At 45.5% G+C, this 20,336-nt stretch overlaps 1 protein-coding gene across 1 annotated transcript in view; it reads left to right on the top strand.

Moving 5' to 3' along the window:
- The first annotated feature begins 11,243 nt into the window (after nt 1–11,243).
- Nucleotides 11,244–20,336, top strand: part of LOC134346459 (polymeric immunoglobulin receptor-like) — a 35,236-nt gene continuing 26,143 nt past the window's right edge. Inside the window, exons 1-2 of the mRNA XM_063047828.1 lie at nt 11,244–11,285; nt 11,582–11,704. Coding sequence (XP_062903898.1) covers nt 11,255–11,285; nt 11,582–11,704 — 154 coding nt within the window. The 5' untranslated portion in view covers nt 11,244–11,254. The remainder of the gene's footprint in view (nt 11,286–11,581; nt 11,705–20,336) is intronic.

Below are 20,336 nucleotides of genomic sequence, written 5' to 3'. Positions count from 1 at the left end.
TCCTGAAGGATTCAGCAAACTGGACATCGAATGCAGGTATGATTGCAGCAGCCATGGCTGGAGCAGAATTCAGGCCCAAGAGCGAAAAAACAATATTTAGCCGATTTAAGCGCCGAACCTGATTAAAAAGATTAAGGTGTCGAGGCCAGTGCAAGGGACAAACCAGTGTTCAGCTCACTACTCCGTGAGGTTCTCAGCACTAAACTGGCTCTGTGGCCATGGACTTACTTTCGGGGACTCTGCGGTTCATGTTCTATCTGTTACTTGTTTACTTTTTATTGTTTGCATAATTTGTTCTTTTTTCGTACATTGGACGTTTGAATGTCTTGGTTGTGTAGGGTTTTTTTTAATTGTGTATTCTACCATGCTTTTCTTGTTTTGCGGCTGCCTGCAATAATCTCCATTTCAGGGTTGCATATGGTATATATACTGTGATAATAATAATTTACTTTGAACTGTTAAACCTTGAAAAGAGACAAAGTGAGATGTGCTTTTCTCCCCTCTGGTCCATTAGTGCTGCTCTCCCGTCAGTAGAGGACAGAGTTGCAGTGAAAGGGTGCCGGCCAGCAGGGGGCAATGTTGCGCTATGCTCTGGAAAACCCAACACCACACAAAGGTGCTGAAGAACCCCTCACTGGGTCAGGTTGAACCTGTGGAGGGAAATGGGCAGTCAGCGTCTCAGGTGGAGACAATTCCTCTGCTACGAAGTACCCAATTGTCCACCTGAATGAGAGGAAAGCTGCCCCTCTGCATCCTCCTTTGGGATGAACTTTGAGTTGGGTTGAGTTGTGGCCTCCGTCGGACAGAGTTCACCATGGATATTGCGTCCTAGCTGTCTAGGTAAGCAAGCCAGGGCAGTACTATATGGAGAGCAAGTTCCCCCTCTCCATGCATCTGATGAACCCAAAGGAACAGTAGAGATCGATACCACAAGCGTAGCAAGAGCATCAGTCAGCATTGAACTCAGTTTGGTTCAAATAAATGTGTCAGCTCAATGGAGGGTTGCCTTAGGGACTCCAGCTCTGGATTTTTCCGTCTGGGTTTACTCCCAAAGCCTTCCCCATGAGAGGGTATAGCTGCAAGGCAGCGGAGGTTTGAGATCAGAGTTTTACTTTTTCCTGGATGAGCTGCCAACCATGGCTGGCGAGCCCCATCCGCCCAGAGGAACAGGTTTTAAGGTGCCAATAACCCACCTTTATCCTTCTCCTGTCAGTAGAAATGGTGCAAATAATATGTATGATATTATTATATATTATTATATATTACAAGGCCTTGGTGAGACCACACATGGAGTATTGTGTGCAGTTTTGGTCCCCTAATCTGAGGAAAGACATCCTTGCCTTAGAGGGAGTACAAAGAAGGTTCACCAGATTGATTCCTGGGATGGCAGGACTTTCATATGAAGAAAGACTGGATGAACTGGGCTTGTACTCGTTGGAATTTAGAAGATTGAGGGGGGATCTGATTGAAATGTATAAGATCCTAAAGGGATTGGACAGGCTAGATGCAGGAAGATTGTTCCCGATGTTGGGGAAGTCCAGAACGAGGGGCCACAGTTTGAGGATAGAGGGGAAGCCTTTTAGGACCGAGATTAGGAAAAACTTCTTCACACAGAGAGTGGTGAATCTGTGGAATTCTCTGCCACAGGAAACAGTTGAGGCCAGTTCATTGGCTATATTTAAGAGGGAGTTAGATATGGCCCTTGTGGCTACGGGGGTCAGGGGGTATGGAGGGAAGGCTGGGGCGGGGTTCTGAGTTGGATGATCAGCCATGATCATAATAAATGGCGGTGCAGGCTCGAAGGGCCGAATGGCCTACTCCTGCACCTATTTTCTATGTTTCTATGTTTCTATATGCATATTATTCTTATATGCATTAACATTATATTTCGATAGCATACTGCATTATATTGTGTGTCTATGTGCACATGTCTCTGTGTGCTTGTATATGTGTGCGTGTGCGCCGGACGCGTTTCTCGGTCCGCGTGTGTGTGTGTGTGTGTGTGTGTGTGTGTGCGTGCATGTGTGTGTGCGCGTGCGCATGACTATTTCTCTGTAACTCGGTACCTGCAAAGCTTTAGATCATGCAAGTGACTCTGCAGACTTTATAACAAAGCTGAACTTATTTTTGGTAGCGTGAATACATCTATATTAATAGCATCATGTATCATACGTGCGAAGCCTGCCTGTGTGAACATGCTGCAATTTTTATGTCATTATCCTGGGGGAGGGGAGAGGGGGGTACCATGTGTCTATCTGTTAGTACCTATATATCCCTGTTCACAAACACGCACCAACTTACTCACATCAGGCACATCCTATACTTTCCATTAAAGTGTGAGCGGTTCGCATTTTGGACTCATTGTCCACCACAGAACCGGAAAACCTGAAGTGGAAGCAAATCATCCTCGGAGTGAGAGAGTGAGGGAGAGTGGGAGGGAGGGGAGGGAGAGGAGGGGAGAGAGAGAGAGAGAGGAGAGGGGAGAGAGGGGAGAAGAGACAGGGGAAAGGGGAGAGAGGGGAGAAGAGACAGGGGAAGAGAGAGAGAGGGGAGAGGGGAGAGAGAGAGAGAGAAACTTCTTCACTCATGTTCCCTGTAAACTTTTTACATTTCACCCTCAATCCGTTTCCTATATTTGTAGTTCCACCCAACCTCAGTGGGGAAACCCTGCTTCCGTTTACCCTATCTATACCCCTTAAAATGTTGTCTACCTCGATCAAATCTTCACTTAATCTTCTAAATTCCAAGGACTAACTTATTTAATCGTTCCTTATAACTCTTCATGAATTTTCTCTGTACGATTTCAACTTTATTTACATCTTTCCTGTAGATAGGTGACCAAAACTGCACAGAAAACTCTACATTAGGCCTCTCCAATGTCTTATACAACTTCAACGTAACATCCCACCTCCTGTACTCAATATGTTGATTTATGAAGGCCAAATGTGCAAAAAGCTTTCTTTACGACCCTGTCTACCTGTGACATGACTTTCAATGAATGATGAACCTGCATTCCAGATCCCGTTGTGCTACCACATTACTCAGTGTCCTACTGCTCAATGAGTAAGACCTGCCCTGGCTGGTCCTACCAAAGTGCAACATCTTGCACTTGTCTGCATTCAATTCCTTCTGCCATTTTCAGCCAATTTTTTTCAGCTGGTCCAGAACCCAGGACCATAATAGCTTTCCTCCCTGTCCCCTACACTCCCAATTTTGGCGTAATCAGGAAATTTACAGCTCCAGTTCAATGCATTGTCATCTAGATCGTTGATGTAGATGACAAATAACAACGGGCCCAGCACCATTCCCTGCAGCACTCTACTAGCCCCAGGCCTCCAGTCAGAGAGGCAACCATCTGCTACCACACTATGGCTTCTCCCACAAAGCTAATATCAAATATGATTTACTACTCCATCTTGATTGCCGAGTCACTGTACATTTTTGACCATTGTCCCATGCAGGATATTGTCAAATACCTGGCTGAAGTCCATATACACAACATCCACTCCCTTGCCTTCATCAGCTTTTCTGGTAACTTCCTCAAAAACCTATATAAGATTTGTTTGACATCACCTACCACACATTAAGACATACTGACTATCGAATCAGTCCGTGTCAATCGAAATACTCAAATAATTCCCTTAGAATACCTTCCAATAAATGTTCCACTACTGATGTCAGGGTATCGGTACTGTAATTTTGTAGTTTATCTTTAGGGCTTCTCTAGAACAGCAGGCTATCCTTCAATCTTCTGTTACCTCTCCTGTCAATAAGGATGATTTAAATATCTCTGCTAGGGCCCCGACAATTTCTACACTTGCTCCCAGAGGGTCTGAGGGAACTCCTTGTTAGGCCCTGGAGATTTATCTGCCCTGATTTGTCTCAGATCAGCAAACAGCTCCTCCTCTGTGATCTGTATAGGGTCCATGAAGTTGATGCCACTTTGTCTCACTTCTATAGTATGCGTCCGTCTCCTGAGAAAATAGATGCAAAAAAAAAATATGTAAGATCTCCACCATCTGTTTTGGCTCCATACATGGATTACCATTCTGATTATTCGGAGGACCAGTTTTGTCCCTTGTAATCCTTTTGATCTTAGCATATCTGTAGAAACCCTTGGGATTCTCATTCACTTTGCCTGCTTGGGCAACTTCATGTCTTCTTTTATCCCTGCTGATTTCTTCCTTAAGTGTTCTGTATTTTGTATACTCCATAAGCACCTCATTTCTTCCTAACTGTCTATACCTGCTTTGCACCTTCTTTTTCTCCTAAACAGGGACTCTATACGTCTTGAAAATAAAGTTTCCCTACATTTGTTTTCTGTACCTTTTATCCTGACAGGCACACACAAGCTTTGTACTCCCAAATTTTCACTTGTGAAGGACTCCCACTATAACAACCTTATGTCTCTTGAAATAGTTTGCAATCTCTCTACAGATTTGTTCCTCTAAATACCTCAGACTGTTGGGTAGCCCATTTGTGGTAACCCCATTAAAGTAGTCACACCCTTCTTATTTCTTGGTTCCACCCAAAACGCTTCACTGGTTGGGTCCTCCAGTCTGTCTTGACAGGGCACTGCTGTGACATTTTCCCTGACTAGTAAGTCGAGCCTGCTCCTTTAGTCCCTCTGTTGCCACAAAAATAACGCAACCCCAGAATATTGAGATGCCAGTCCTGCCTCTCCAAAACACAATAACGGCTACAATATCATAATTCCAGGTGTTAATCCATGCCTCTGGCTCATCCCCTTTCTCGATACTTCTTGCAATAAAATATACGCAGCTCAGAACATTGGTCGCACCATGCTCAAACTGTTGATTCCAGACTTTGTCCTGATGTCTTAACGATTTCTGTCTCCACAACCACTCCACTATCTGTTCTGGTACTCTGGTTCCCATCCCCCTGCAACTCTAGTTTAAACCCGCCGTGCAGCATTAACAAACCTTCCCACTAGGCTAATAGTCCCCTTTCAGTTCAGGTGCAAACTGTCTCTTCTGTACAGGTCTCACCTTCCATGTAAGATATCCAAACATCTTACGCTCTTCCTGCTACTCCAACTCTTCATCCACATGTTAAACTATATAATCTTTCTATTTCTGGCCTAATTAGCAATCCCGATATCACAACCCGCATCATTCATCCTACCCATGTCATTGGTACATCCATGGACCACAACCTCTGGCTGTTTACAATCCAACCTCCAACTTCTGAATGTTGAAGATTCAGCCCGAGATGTCCTAGACCCTGGAAGCCGGCAGGCAACATTCCATATGGAAATCTCTTTCTAGTTCACAGAACCTCCTTTCTGTTTCCACCGACTAAAAAAATCTCCTATCACCACAGCTCACTTCTTCTCCTACCTCCCTTCCCAGAGCCAAACTCAGTACCAGAATCCCTACCGCTGAGACTTTCCTCTTCTAGGTTATCCCCCAACAGTATCCAAAATGATAGACCTGCTGTTGAGGGGGATCACCACAAGGTTACTCTCTACTGGCTCTTTAACGTCTTTTCCCTTCCTCACTGTCACCAAGTTTCCTGTGTCCTGCACTATCTCTCTATATGTCCTGTCTATCACCCCCTCAGCCTCCCAAATGATCAGGAGTTAATCCTGTTCCTAACGCAGATTGATAGAAGCTGCAGCTGGGTGCATTTCTTGCAGATGTTGCCGTCACTCCAAAGGCTCCCAGTCTTCCCACGTCTTGCAAGAATCCCACCTGGCATCTCTACAGTTCTAACTGAACAATATAAAGAAGGATGAACAATAAACTGTGTGGCGGGGGTGGGAGGTGTCAACTTATAGCTTTTCTTTGCCTTCTCTGACTGCTCTCTCCTCGCTGAAGCCTCAAAGATCTAAAGCCTCAAAACCCCCACCCTGACTCTGTCCACTCCAACCTTCCTGTGCTGACCACCATCACGCTGCAGATTCACAACACGCTGGAGGAACTCAGCAGGTCGGGCAGCATCCGTGGAAAAGATTGGTCGTCGTTTCCGGCCGGAACCCTTCGTCAGGACTGTAAGGGGAAGGGGCAGAGGCCCTATAAAGAAGGTGGGGGGAGGGTGGGAAGGAGAAGGCTGGTAGGTTCCAGGTGAAAAACCAGTAAGGGGAAAGATAAAGGGGTGGGGGAAGGGAGGCCGGGAGGTGATGGGCAGGATAGAGAAGAAAGAATAGGGGAAAACACAATGGGTAGTAGGAGGAGGCGGAACCATGAAGGAGGTGATGGGCAGCTGGGGGAGGGTGCAGAGTGACAGAGGGATAGGTGAAAGGAGGGGGAGGGAATTACCGGAAGTTGGAGAATTATGAACATAGAATTCTCCAACTTCCGGTAATTCCCTCCCCCTCCCTTCCCCTATCCCTATGTCACTCTGCCCCCTCCCCCAGCTGCCTATCACCTCCCTCATGGTTCCGCTTCCTTCAACTACCCATTGTGTTTTCCCGTATTCTTTCTTCACCTTTCCTGCCTATCACCTCCCTGCTTCCCCTCCCCCACCCTTTTATCTTTCCCCTTACTGGTTTTTCACCTGGAACCTACCAGCCTTCTCCTTCTCACCCTCCCCCCACCTTCTTTATAGGGCCTCTGCCCCTTCCCTCTACAGTCCTGACGAAGGGTTCCGGCCCGAAACGACGACCAATCTTTTCCACGGATGCTGCCCGACCTGCTGAGTTCCTCCAGCGTGTTGTGAGCGTTGCTTTGACCCCAGCATCTGCAGATTATTTTGTGTTTATGCTGCAGATTGCCTCATCCTCTGCGTTAATAAAAATAACCAGTTCATTTGCTGGTCTCTGAGCTCTGTGATGCGGTCAGTCAGACCGGCTTCTCACTGGGTTGAACAGAGAGCGGGTAGTTTGCCTGCATCAGTTCTTCAGACCGCTACCTCAGCGGCCGTACACTGAGGGTCTATTTTTACAAGCGGCCTAAGACCAGGTGCTGTGAGACAGGAAAGGGTGGGATAGGGGTAAACATCTAATGCAAAGTTAGTTGACATCTGCAAGGAAGTCGAATTTATCAGCAGGGTGTAGTCATTTCAGACGCATGTGAGATTTCAGATAAATTAACTGATAAAAAACAAACATAGAGTTAGAATTATACCTTTATTAATTGTTAGCTGTTCTGGCTAGTATCCAGGGAGTATCTGTTTTGGGCTGTGGAAAATTTCTGTAATCCCTCCATTTATAGATTGGGGACTGCTATGAACTAGGGAATCTCTCTTAACTCCTAATAAAATCAGAAAGCACTGGAAAAACCATGCACTAGGCAACAGTTAACGTTTACAAGCACCTCCCCTTGCCTCCTGCCCATACCAGTCAGCATGCTCTCTGTGGTACACCTGTAGAATTTTTCAAGGGTTTTAGGTAACAAGCCAAATCTGCTCAAACTCTATATGAAGCATAGCTGCTGTCTCGCCTTCTTTATAGCTGCATCACTATGTTGCAACCAGCTTAGATCCTCAGAGATATTGACACCCAGGAAATTGAAATTGCTAACTTTCTCCACTTCTGATCCTTCTATAAGGATGGGTTTGTGTTTCCTTGTCTTGCCCATTTTGAGAGTCCACAATCAGCTCTTCGGTTTTGCTAATGTTGAGTACAGGTTGTTGCTACGACACCACTCAACTGGCTGGTATATCCTGCTCCTGTACAACCTTTCATCACCATCTGAGGTTCTGCCAACAATGGTAATTGGATGGCATCTGTTAGTCTCGCGAGACCATGGATATGCGCCTGGAAAGTCTTGCTTCAGTCTCTCCAGGGCGCAGGCCTAGGCAAGGATGTATGGAAGACCGGCTGTTGCCCAAGCAGCAAGTCTCCCCTCTCCACGCCACCGATGTTGTCCAACGGAAGGGCAAGGGCCGATACAGCTTGGCACCAGTGACATCACAGGAGTTGCCAGAACGAGGTTGAAGGCAATGTCGGACTGCCTCAGGGATTCCAGCTCCAGATTTGTCCTCAGGGTTTACTCCCGACACCTTTCCCATGAGTGGGTTTGGCCGCAAGGCAGCAGAGGTTTGAAATCAGGGTTTTCCCTCTCTTGGATGGACTGCCTTCCCAGGATGACAAGCTCCATCTACCCAAAGCACTGGTTTTAAGATGCCAGGACCTTCCTTCGCCCCTTCTCCTATCAGCAGAAACAGTTCCGCCGGGCTTAGAGGCTAAGTCACACGAGAAGACCAGGAGCTGGATTTGGTTGTCAGGGGTTATTTGAGGTGCATGCTGTGAGGAGCACTTTTAGGTAGTGAGAGCTTGTCCTCACTACCACCTCTCGGCTTGACGACCTTGGAACCAACAATGGTAATAACACCAGCAAGCTGATACAGTAGATGGCATTTTGCCAATGCCAAGCCACACGGTGATGGGTATAGAGAGAGTAGAGCAGTGGGCTAACCACACATCCCTGAGGTGGGCCAGTGTTGATTGTCAGCGAGGTGGAGGTATTGTTTGCAATCCGCTCTGATTGTGGTCTTCTGGTTAGGAAGTCGAGGATCCATTTGCAGAGGGAGGTACAGAGGCCGATGTTCTGAAACTTTTCTATCAGGACTGTAGGAATGATGGCATTAAGTGCTGAGCTATAGTCAACAAACATAGATATAGATACTTACACTGTCCAGGTGAACCATGGCCGCGTGGAGAGCCACTGAGATCGCGTCTGCCATGGACCTATTGTGGCGATAAGCAAATGGCAGTGGATTCAGGTCCTTCCTGACACAGATGCTGATTTAGCATTGATCAACTTCTCAAAGCGTTTCATTACCGTAGATGTGAGTGAAACTTGATGGTCGCGAAGGCGGCTGCTCTTCTTGGGCACTGGAATAATTGTTGCCCTTTTGAAGCTGGTGGGAACTTCGGACCGCAGCAATGACAGATTGGAAATGTCTTTGAGTACAGCCGCCAGTTGGTTGGCACAGGTTGTCACAGCCTTACTAGGTACCCCATTGCGGCCTGCCGCCTTGCGATGGCTCACCCTCTTGAAGGACAGCTTGGCGTCGGCCTCGACGCAGAGGTCACGGGGTCACCGGTGCTGCAAGGATCCGCATAGCTGAGGTTTTATTCTCCCTTTCAAAGCGACCATTAAAGGTATTGAGCTCGTCTGGTAGTCAAACATCGCTGCTATTCATGATGTGAGGTTTTGCTTTGGAGGAAGTAATGTCCTGCAAACCCTGCCTGAGTTGACGAGCATCCGATGACGCCTCCAACGTCGCTCGGAATAGTTTTTTTTCGCTATTAAAATAGCTCTCCGCAAGTCAATACCTGGCTCGCTTGTTTTCTTGTACGGCCTGGGTCACCAGACTTGAAAGTCACAACTCCAGCCCACTACGAACCTCCTGGTTCATCCACGGCTTTTGGTTTAGAAAGGTACAGTAAGTTTTGGCAGGCAAACACTCATCCACACAAGTTTTAATGAAGATGGTGACAGCTGTGCCGCACCCATCTAGGTTCGAAGGTGAATCCCTGGACACAGTCCAGTCCACCGATTCAAAGCAGTCCTGTAGGCGCTGCTGTGCTTCCTGTCCATACCTTCTTGGTCCTCACTACTGGTGCTGCGGTCTACAGTCTCACCCTGTACTCGGGGAGTAGAAGGATAGCCAGGTGATCAGACTTTCCAACTGTGGACGCGGAATAGCACAGTAAGCACTCTTGATCCAGTGTATTATTTCCATTGGTACTACTTGTGATTTGTTAATAATAGTCATTTAGTGATTTTTCTAGCTGGCCCAAATAAAATCCCCCAAAATGATGGGGAAGGCATCAGGATGAGCGATTTCATGTCTATTGATTGCATCGCTCAGTTCTGCCAGAACCTGTTTGACACTGGCCCGAAGTGGAATGCACACCGCTACCAGAATGATCGCTGAAATCTCCCACGACAGGTGAAATGGACGACACTTCACTGCGAGGTATTCCAGGTCTGGTGAACAGGAGAGGGAAATCACTGCTGTGTGTTACACCGGGAGGGACGGGTCATGAAACATATCCTCCACCTCAGCTTCAGAGGGACTCCACAGACCTCTCTTGGCGGTGTAGAGTGAACCCGTCTATTCGAATTGCTGACTGCAAAGGACGCAAGAGGTCTTAATGTCCGCTTTAGACAGTAGTCGAGCTCTGAGATCTTCAATTTTATTTACCAGACTGCACACTTGCTGCTTGACCTGCCGGATTTTTAAAGCACTTTCTGCTTTGATTTCAGATTTCCAACATCTACAATATACTCTCTTAACTGTTTTATCTTTTCGATCAGAGGTTGGTTTGTTGGTGTTTGTCCGGCGTAACAATAATGTTGGGGTTGTGTGGGGTTTTTAACGTGGAAAAGCCGTTGCACTGGGACAATTCCACACTCTCGCCCTCGGACGTGCGGGTTCAGTGGCACAAGTTGTCGTCACAAACTGGGGTCTTCCTTTGTTGCAGTGGATGGCTTCTTCAGTGCCCTGCCATGCCCTTCGCTCTCCACGAAGAGTCGCAGAACCGCCTTCCTGGCTGGTGGATCTCACTGTTGATCACATCTGTCCAGTCTGGCGGAGTTTCGTTTGCAAACTAAGACAGGGACGTGCCTATCTCACCCGGGTAATGAGGTCCGCTCGCCCCCTTCACCTGGCTTAGCCCGCCTGTCGTAGCGGAGTACCGGGGAGTGCCCGCTGTCACATGCAAACAGGTGCTCGGAGACACGGTTGAGAGCTGAGCGTCCGGTGGAACGCAAAGGTAACTGAGCTGTCCCAGAATGGACACAAGTCCCTTCAGCAGAGGTGACTTGTTACCAAATATTTAACCTCTTCAGTTAAAGTTACACGTTGTTGTGGGGATTGAAGTCAAATGCAAGAAACCTATTTACTAAAGATAGGGCAGTTCCGTTTGCTAACACAAACAAGAGAAAATCTGCAATTGCTGGAAATCCAAACTGCACACACAAAATGTTGGAGGAACTGGGCAAGCCGGGCACCACCGATTGTTAAAAAAAATGTAGTCGACGTTTCAGGCCGAGACATTAACCACTTCAATCTGATCTGTAGAGACATTAAGGCAACTGTCAGCGCTGTTTTCTCGCAGCTCCTGCGACCACGGGTTCGACCACGACCTATGGTGCAGTGTGTGGGTGGAGTTTGCATATTCCACCTGTTACCCTGCGGGTGCACCAGCCGTGTAGGCTCCCCACACTCCCCCCACCCCTGGGTGCTCCGGCTTCATTCTGCGTCCCTACGATTTGTGTATTGGATCTGGGAATTGTCTCAAGTGTGCGTGAGAATTGCGGGAGGACTGAAAGGGAAGATGGGCAGAGTGTTTACCCCAGTCAGCGCCGGTAAGTGTAGGGTGCAGCGTGAGCTGAATAGCCTGCCTCCGCGCTGCGCGGAGAGGGATCTGAACGTGAGACTCCGTGTTTGGAATCAATCAGTCCAGAAAGGCGATCGTACCAAGAAGAGGCCGTGGCTTATCGCTGAACGACCCTAATAGCAATGAAACGCTTACTGTCACGGTTCCCCCGCTTCTAATCTCTTTGTGACTCTCCTGATGGTGTATCCAGCTCGTTCCAGTGATTCGGAAATCAATTGGAAAAATCCAGTGGACAGTACTTAAACCCTCCCAATTTTCCAACAGGTTGCACGAGGAGGGAACTCGGCTGTAAGAAGGGAGAAGTAGCGAACACTAAATATCTCCTCTGCTTTAGTGGAGTAACGATGGAGGTGGGCGCCATTCTGTGGCTCCTGACCGTCTCCTCCGGTAAGTAGCTTTCTGTTCCTTTATGGCTACAGCTTGGGGGAGAAGGCAATAGGCAGCGCGAGAAAAGCGGGAACCTGGTCAGGTGTCAGATCTCTCAGTGAGAGAGCATTTTGGAGATAGTGATCATAATTCTATCTCCTTTATAGTAGCATTGGGGAGAGACAGAAACAGACAAGTTAGAAAAGCGTTTAATTGGAGTAAGGGGAATTATGAGGCTATCAGGCAGGATATTGGAGGCTTAAATTGGAAACAGATGTTCTCAGGGAAAAGTACGGAAGAACTGTGGCAAATATTCAGGGGATAGTTGTGTGGAGTTCTGCATAGGTACGTTCCAATGAGACAGGGAAGTTATGGTAGGGTACATGAACCGTGGTGTACAAAGGCTGTAATAAATCTAATCAACAAGAAAAGAAAAGCTTACAAAAGGTTCCGAGAGCTGGGTAATGTTAGAGATCTAGAAAATTATGAGGCTAATAGTAACATTAGCAAATTTGCAGATGACACAAAGCTGGGTGACAGTGTGAAATGTGAGGAGGATGTTATGAGAATGCAGGGTGACTTGGACAGGTTGTGTAAGTGGACAGATGCATGACAGATGCAGTATAATGTGGATAAATGTGAGGTTATCCACTTTGGTGGCAAGAACAGGAAGGCAGATTACTATCTGAATGGTGTCAAGTTAGGAAAAGGGGAAGTACAAAGAGATCTGGGTGTCCTTGTTCATCAGTCACTGATAGTAAGCATACAGGTACAGCAGGCAGTGAAGAAAGCTAATGTCATGTTGGCCTTCATAACAAGGGGAGTTGAGTATAGGAGCAAAGAGGTCCTTCTGCAGTTGTACAAGGCCCTGGTGAGACCCCAACTGGAGTATTGTGTGAAGTTTTGGTCTCCAAATTTGAGAAAGGACATTCTTTCTATGGAGGGAGTGCAGTGTAGGTTCATGAGGTTAATTCCTGGGATGGCGGGACTGTCATATGTTGAAAGACTGGAGCGACTGGGCTTGTAGACACTGGGATTTAGAAGGATGAGAGGGCATCTGATTGAAACATATGATTATTAAGGGATTAGATAGCTAGAGGGAGGAAACATGTTCTTGATGTTAGGGGAGTCCAGAACCAGAGGGGTAAACCATTTAGAATGGAGTTGAGGAAAAACATTTTCTCACAGAGGGTTGTGGTTCTGTGGAATGCTCTGCCTCAGAAGCCAGTGGAAGCCATTTCTCTGGATTCTTTCAAGAAAGAATTAGATAGAGCTCTTAAAGATAGCGGAGTCAAGGGATAAGGGGAGGTCAGCAACAGGGTACTGATTATGAATGATCAGCCATGATCACAGTGAATGGTGGTGCTGGCTTGAAGGGCCGAATGGCCTACTCCTGCACCTATTGTCTACTGTCTATTGTCTAATAGGAAGGAGTTTCAGAATGAAATTAGGAAAGCCAGAAGGGGACATGAGAAGACCTTGGTGGGCAGGATTAAGGAAAACCCCAAGGCATTCTATAAGTATGTGAAGAGCAAGAGGATAAGACGTGAAAGAATAGGACCTATCAAGTGGGAAAGTGGGAAATCCTGGTGATTGTAGTGATGACTTGCAGCAGACTGAAAAGCTTGAGCATGTAGATATTAAGAAAGAGGATGTGCTGGAGCTTTTGGAAAGCATCAAGTTGGATAAGTCGCCGGGACTGGATGAGATGTACCCCAGGCTCATGTGGAAGGCAAGGGAGGAGATTGCTGAGCCTCTGGCGATGGTCTTTACATCATCAATGGGGACGGGAGAGGTTCCAGAGGATTGGAGGGTTACGGATGTTGATCCTTTATTCAAGAAAGAGAGTAGAGATAGCCCAGGAAATTTTAGACCAGTGAGTCTTACCTCAGTGGTTGGTAAGTTGTTGGAAAAGATTATGAGAGGCAGGATTTATGAACATTTGGAGAGGTATAATATGATTAGCAGTAGTCAGCATGGCTTTATTAAGGGCAAGCCATGCCTTACGAGCCTGATTGAATTTTTTGAGGATGTGACTAAACACATTGATGAAGGAAGAGCAGTAGATGTAGTGTATATGGATTTCAGCAAGGCATTTGATAAGGTACCCCATGCAAGGTTTATTGAGAAAGTAAGTAGGCATGGGATCCAAGGGGACATTGTTTTATGGATCCAGAACTGGCTAGCCCACAGAAGGCAAAGAGTGGTTGTAGACAGGTCATATTCTACATGGAGGTCAATCACCAGTGGTGTGCCTCAGGGATCTGTGCTGAGACCCTTACTCTTTTTGATTTTTATAAATGACCTGAATGAGGAAGTGGAGGGATGGGTTAGTAAGTTTTCTGATAACACAAAGATTGGAGGTGCTGTGGATAGTGTGGAGGGCTCTCAGATGTTACAGCGGGACATTGATAGGATGCAAAACTGGGCTGAGAAGTGGCAGATGGAGTTCAACCCAGAAAAGTGTGAAGTAGTTCATTTTGGTAGGTCAAATATGATGGCAGAATATAGTATTAATGGTAAGACCCTTGGCAGTATGGAGGATCAGAGGGATCTTGGGGTCCGAGTCCATAGGCCACTCAAAGCAGCTGTGCAGGTTGAGTCTGTGGTTAAGAAGGCGTACAGTGTATTGCCCTTCATCAATCGTGGAATTCAATTAAGGAGCCGAGAGGTAATGTTGCAGCTATATAGGACCCTGGTCAGACCACATTTAGAGTACTGTGCTCAGTTCTGGTCGCCTCACTGCAGGAAGGATGTGGAAACCATAGAAAGGGTGCAGAGGAGATTTACAAGGATGTTGCCTGGATTTGGGGAACATGCCTTATGAAAACAGGTTGAGGGAACTTGGCTTTTTCTCCTTGGAGCGATGGAGGATGAGAGGTGACCTGATAGAGGTGTATAAGATGATGAGAGGCATTGATTGTGTGGATAGTCAGAGGCTCTTCCCCAGGGCTGAAATGGTTGCCACAAGAGGACACAGGTTTAAGGTGCTGGAGAGTAGGTACAGAGCAAATGTCAGGGGTAAGTTTTTTACTTAGAGAGTGGTGAGTGCATGGAATGGCCTGCCGGCAACGGTGGTGGAGGCGGATACGATAGGGTCTTTTAAGAGACTTTTGGAAAGGTACATGCAGCTTAGAAAAATAGAGGTAAGTCTAGTAATTTTTAGTTTGACTGCAAGTTCAATTCCACGCGATTGCTCATCAAGAATCAATGCACCTCGGTCTTAAAAACATGAAAGAACTCTGCCTCCACCGTTCCTAGAGGGTGCTTTGGAAGGCTCCAAGGTCAGTGGTGTCGTGGCATCAGCACCGGACTTCGAGGCAAATGGTTTCGAGTTCGAGTCTGGCCAGCTCCTTGCACGCTTTCCATCCATGCTGGTTGAGCGTCGAGCTAGCAACTCGACCTCGTTTTTTAAAAAAAGTGCGTAAGTGCTACCACAAGCTACAAAAAGGAAAAACGCCTCTGACTTCAGTGGGCCATCAGTTACTTTTAGAAAGTGACACCGACTTCAACTCCAGTTTATTGTCACGCGTTGTGTGCAAGTGCGGTGAGGTACAGGCACAGTGGAAATGCTTGCTGCGGTATCACTGGCACGCAGGTACAGACAGCAAACTGTATATAAATTAATCATAGATTTGGCACAAAAGTGTAGCATTCATTTGAAAAAAGACAAGTGCAAAAGCAAGACCTTGCTACAAAAGGAAAACAAAGACACAATAGAAGAAAGATGCCATAATCTTGAGGCAGCGGCTTCAGTAAATGAACAAATGCAAAATGCTGAAGGAATTCAGCAGGTCAGGCATCATTGACGGAAAGAGCATTTCCCTTCATCAAGCCTTCTGTAGATGCCGGAAGGCTGTGTTCGTGATGGACCGAGCCGCACGCACAGCTCCCCGCAGCCTCTGGCATTCCTGTGTGTTGCAATTGCCATAGTGGGCCCATGACGCAACCAGTCAGGATACTTTCACGGGGACGTAAACACGAGGAATTCCAGGACGAGGGAGATGTCCTCCTTGTTAAAAGAAAGGGGCTTCCCTTCCTCCACCATCAACTCTACTCTCAAACGCATCTTCCCCATTTCACGCACATCTGCTCACGCTCCATCCTCCCGCCACCCCACTAGGAATAGGGTTCCCCTAGTCCTCACCTACCACCCCACCAGACTCCGGGTCCAACATATTATTCTCCGTAACTTCCGCCACCTCCAACGGGATCCCACCACTAAGCACATCTTTTCTTCTCCCCTCCCCGCTCTGCTTTCCGCAGGGAACGCTCCCTACATGACTCCCTAGTCTATTCGCCCGCCCCCCCCCCACATCCCTTCCACCGATCTCCCTCCCAGCACTTATCCTTGTAAGTGGACCTGCCCTTACGCTTCCTCCCTCACCACCATTCAGGGCCCCAGTCAGTCCTTCCAGGTGAGGCAACACTTCACCTGTGAGTCAGCTGGGGTGATATACTGCGTCCAGTGCTCCCGGTGTGGCATTCTATATATTGGTGAGACCCGACGCAGACTGGGAGACCGTTTCGCTGAACACCTACGCTCTGTCCACCAGAGAAAGCAGGATCTCCCAGTGGCCACACATTTTAATTCCACGTCCCATTCCCATTCTGATATGTCTATCCATGGCCTCCTCTACTGTAAAGATGAAGCCACACTCAGGTTGGAGGAACAACTCCTTATATCACAATGCCATTAATGTCAATATAATTATGGAGAAGGATAGGTCTGGACCCAGGGTTGAGATTTTTGATTGGAGAAAGGTTAACTTTGAGGAGATGTGAAAGGATTTAGAAGGAGTGGATTGGGACAATTTGTTTTATGGAAAGAATGTAATAGAGAAATGGAGGTAATTTAAAGGTGAAATTTTGAGGGTACAGAATCTTTATGTTCCTGTGAGGTTGAAAGGAAAAATTAAAAGTTTGAGAGAGCCATGGTTTTCAAGGGATATAGGAAACTTGGTTCGGGAAAAGAGAGATATCTACGATAAATATAGGCAGGATGGAGTAAATGAGATGCTCAAGGAATATAAAGAATGTAAAAAGAATATTAAGAAAGGAATTAGAAAAGCTAAAAGAAGATATGAGGTTGCTTTGGCAAGGAAGGTGAAAATACATCCAAAGGGTTTCTACAGTTATATTAATAGCAAAAGGATAGTGAGGGATAAAATTGGTCCCTTAGAGAATCAGAGTGGACAGCTATGTGCAGAACCAAAAGAGATGGAGGAGATTTTGAACAATTTCTTTTCTTCGGTATTCACTAAGGAGAAGGACTTTGAATCGTGTAAGGTAAGGAAAAAGGTAGGGAAGTTATGGAAACTATGATGATTAAAGAAGAGGAAGTACTGGCGCTTTTAAGGAAAATAAAAGTGCATAAGTCTCCGGGTCCTGACAGGATATTCCCTAGGACCTTGAGGGAAGTTAGTGTGAAAATAGTAGGGGCTCTGACAGAAATATTTCAAATGTCATTAGAAACAGGGATGGTGCCGGAGGATTGGCAAATTACTCATGTTTTTCCATTGTTTAAAAAGGGTTCTAAGAGTAAACCTAGCAATTATCGGCCTGTGAATTTGACGTCAGTGGTGGGTAAATTGATGGAAAGTATTCTTAGAGATGGTATATATAATTATCTGGATAGACAGGGTCTAATTAGGAACAGATTTGTAGTCTGATTTGTGCGTGGAAGGTCATGTTTGACAAATCTTACTGAATTTTTCGAAGAGGTTATTAATAGAGTTGACGAGAGTAAAGCAGTGGATGTTGTCTATGTGGACTTCAGTAAGGCCTTTGACAAGGTTCCACATGGAAGGGTAGTTAGGAAGCTTCAATCGTTAGGCATTAATATTGAAGTAGTGAAATGGATTCAGCAGTGGCTGGATGGGAGATGCCAGAGAGCAGTGTTGGATAACTGTTTGTCAGATTGGAGGACGGTGTGTAGTGGTGTGCCTCAGGGATCTGTACTGTGTCCATTGTTGTTTGTCATATACATTAATGATCTGGATGATGGGATGGTAAATTGGATTAGTAAGTATGTAGATGATACTAAGATAGGTGACATTGTGGATAATGAAGTAGGTTTTCAAAGCTTGCAGAGAGATTTAGGCCAGTCAGAAGAGTGAGCAGAAAGATGGCAGATGGAGTTTAATGCTGATAAATGCAAGGTGCTACATTTTGGTAGGACTAATCAAAATAGGACATACATGGTAAATGGTAGGGCATTGAAGAATGCTGTAGAACAGAGGGATCTAGGAATAATGGTACATAGTTCCCTGAAGATGGAATCTCATGTGGATAGGGTGGTGAAGAAAGCTGTTGGTATGCTGACCTTTATAAATCAGAGCATTGAGTATAGGAGTTGAGATGTAATGTTAAAATTGTACAGTTCTGGTCATTGAATTATTGGAAAGATTTCAACAAAATAGAGAGAGTACAGAGAAAATTTACTAGCACCTAAGTTACAGAGAAAGCTTGAACAAGTTGGGTCTTTATTCTTTGAAGCGTAGGAGATTGAAGGGGTACTTAATAGGAGTATTTCAAATTATAAGGGGTATAGATAGAGTTGATGTGGATAGGCTTTTTCCATTGAGAGTAGGGGAGATTCAAACAAGAGGACATGAGTTGAGAGTTAGGGGGCTAAAGTTTAGGAGTAACATGAGGGGGAGCTTCTTTACTCAGAGAGTGGTAGCTGTGTGGAACGAGCTTCCAGCGGAAGTGTTAGAGGCAGGTTCAATATTGTCATTTAAAGTAAAATTGGATAGCTATATGGTCAAGAAAGGAATGGAGGGTTATGGGCTGAGTGCAGGTCGGTAGGACTATGTGAGAGTAAGAGTTCAGCACGGACTAGAAGGGCCAAGATGGCCTGCTTCCGTGCTGTAATTGTTATATAGTTATATGGTATATGGTTATATTCGGTCTGGGTAGCCTCCAACCTGATGGCACGAACATTGATTTCTCTAACTTCCGTAAGTACCCCTCCTTCCCTTCTTACCCCATCCCTTATTTATTTATTTATTTATTTATTATCTCCCTCCCCTGCCCTTTTCTAGCTTTTTTCTCTCTCTGTCCCTCTCAAAATCACTACTTGCCTGCTCTCCATCATTCTCTAGGCTCCCCTGCCCCTTTCATTCTCCCTAGGCTTCCCGTCCCATGATCCTACTCCTTCTCCTGCTCTGTATCGCATTTGCTAATCAACTTTCCAGCTCCTAGCTTCATTCCTCCCCCTCCTGTCTTCTCCTATCATTTCAGATCTGCCCCTCCCCCTCCCACTTTCAAATCTCTTACTATCTCTTCTTTCAGTTAGTCCTGATGAAGTGTCTGGGGGCAAAACGTCGACTGTGCTTCTTCCTATAGATGCTGCCTGGCCTGCTGCATTCCACCAACATTTTGTGTGTGTTGCTTACAAGGATGTTGCCTGGATTGGGGAGCATGCCTTATGAGAATAGGTTGAGTGAACTCGGCCTTTTCTCCTTAGAGCGACGGAGGATGAGAGGTGATCTGATAGTGATGTATAAGATGATGAGAGGCATTGATCGTGTGGATAGTCAAGGGCTTTTTCCCAGGGCAGAAATGGTTGCCACAAGAGGACACAGGTTTCTTTTTAAATTTTTTTATTAATTACTTGCAAAGACGAATACAAAATACATTATGATATTATGGAAACAGAAACAAGATTGAAGTGTCCCATAACTATGTATGGTAAATTAACCATAATATTGAAAAGGTATATTTTATTCTAATCTAAAGTAAAATCAAAACCCCATAACAAAACAAAAAAAAAGAGAGAGAGAAAACAACTGTTTGGTTAAAAGTAAAGAAAAAAGATCTCTGGCATACAGTCTTAAATGCAAACATATAATAGCCATCATCATTGCTGAACAAATCGAAAATTGTGAAAGTAGTTCCAAAATGTCCCCATAATGTGAAATGATCTTACCTAGGTATAGAAATAGAACACCTAATTTTCTCTAGATTTAAACATGACATAACATCAATCAACCAATGGGCATGAGTAGGCGGAGCAGCATCTTTCCATTTGAGCAACAAAGCTCTTCTAGCCAAAAGAGAAATAAAAGCCAAAATATGCAAGTCATTCAGCTTAAGAGTAAAATCATTTCCTCTAACAAATACCAAACAAGGCAGTCAGAAGGTTGGGCTTAAAGTTTACTTTAAAAAGCTCCGAGAAAGTTTGAAATACTTCTTTCCAAAATTTTTCAAGTCCCGGGCAGGTCCAAAACATATGAATTAGAAAGGCCTCTTCGACCTTACACCTATTACAGTATGGAGCAAAATCTGAGTAAAAACAAGAGAACTCTATGAACCACTTTAAATTGCAAAAGAGAGTGACGTGCACATAACGAAGAGGTGTGAACAAGTTTAAAACTTCAATTCCAAGAATCTTCATCAATTGAAATCTGTAGGTCTTGTTTCCAGAGGTTTTTTATTTTGTCTAATGGAATCTTTCTCATTGCCAACAACATACTACAAATATTAGAAACAGATCCATTATGAAAAGGTTTCAAAGTAAAAATTGTATCAATTAAACTCTTATCTGGACATTTAGGAGATGTATGAAGTTGAGAACGCAAGAAGTCTCTAATTTGTAAATATCTAAAAAAAATGTGAGCTTTACGAAGATTATATTTAATAGATAGTT

The sequence above is a fragment of the Mobula hypostoma genome, chromosome 5 (assembly GCF_963921235.1).
Source record: "Mobula hypostoma chromosome 5, sMobHyp1.1, whole genome shotgun sequence".
NCBI lineage: Eukaryota > Metazoa > Chordata > Chondrichthyes > Myliobatiformes > Myliobatidae > Mobula > Mobula hypostoma.
This window is presented reverse-complemented; position numbering and strand designations above follow the sequence as displayed.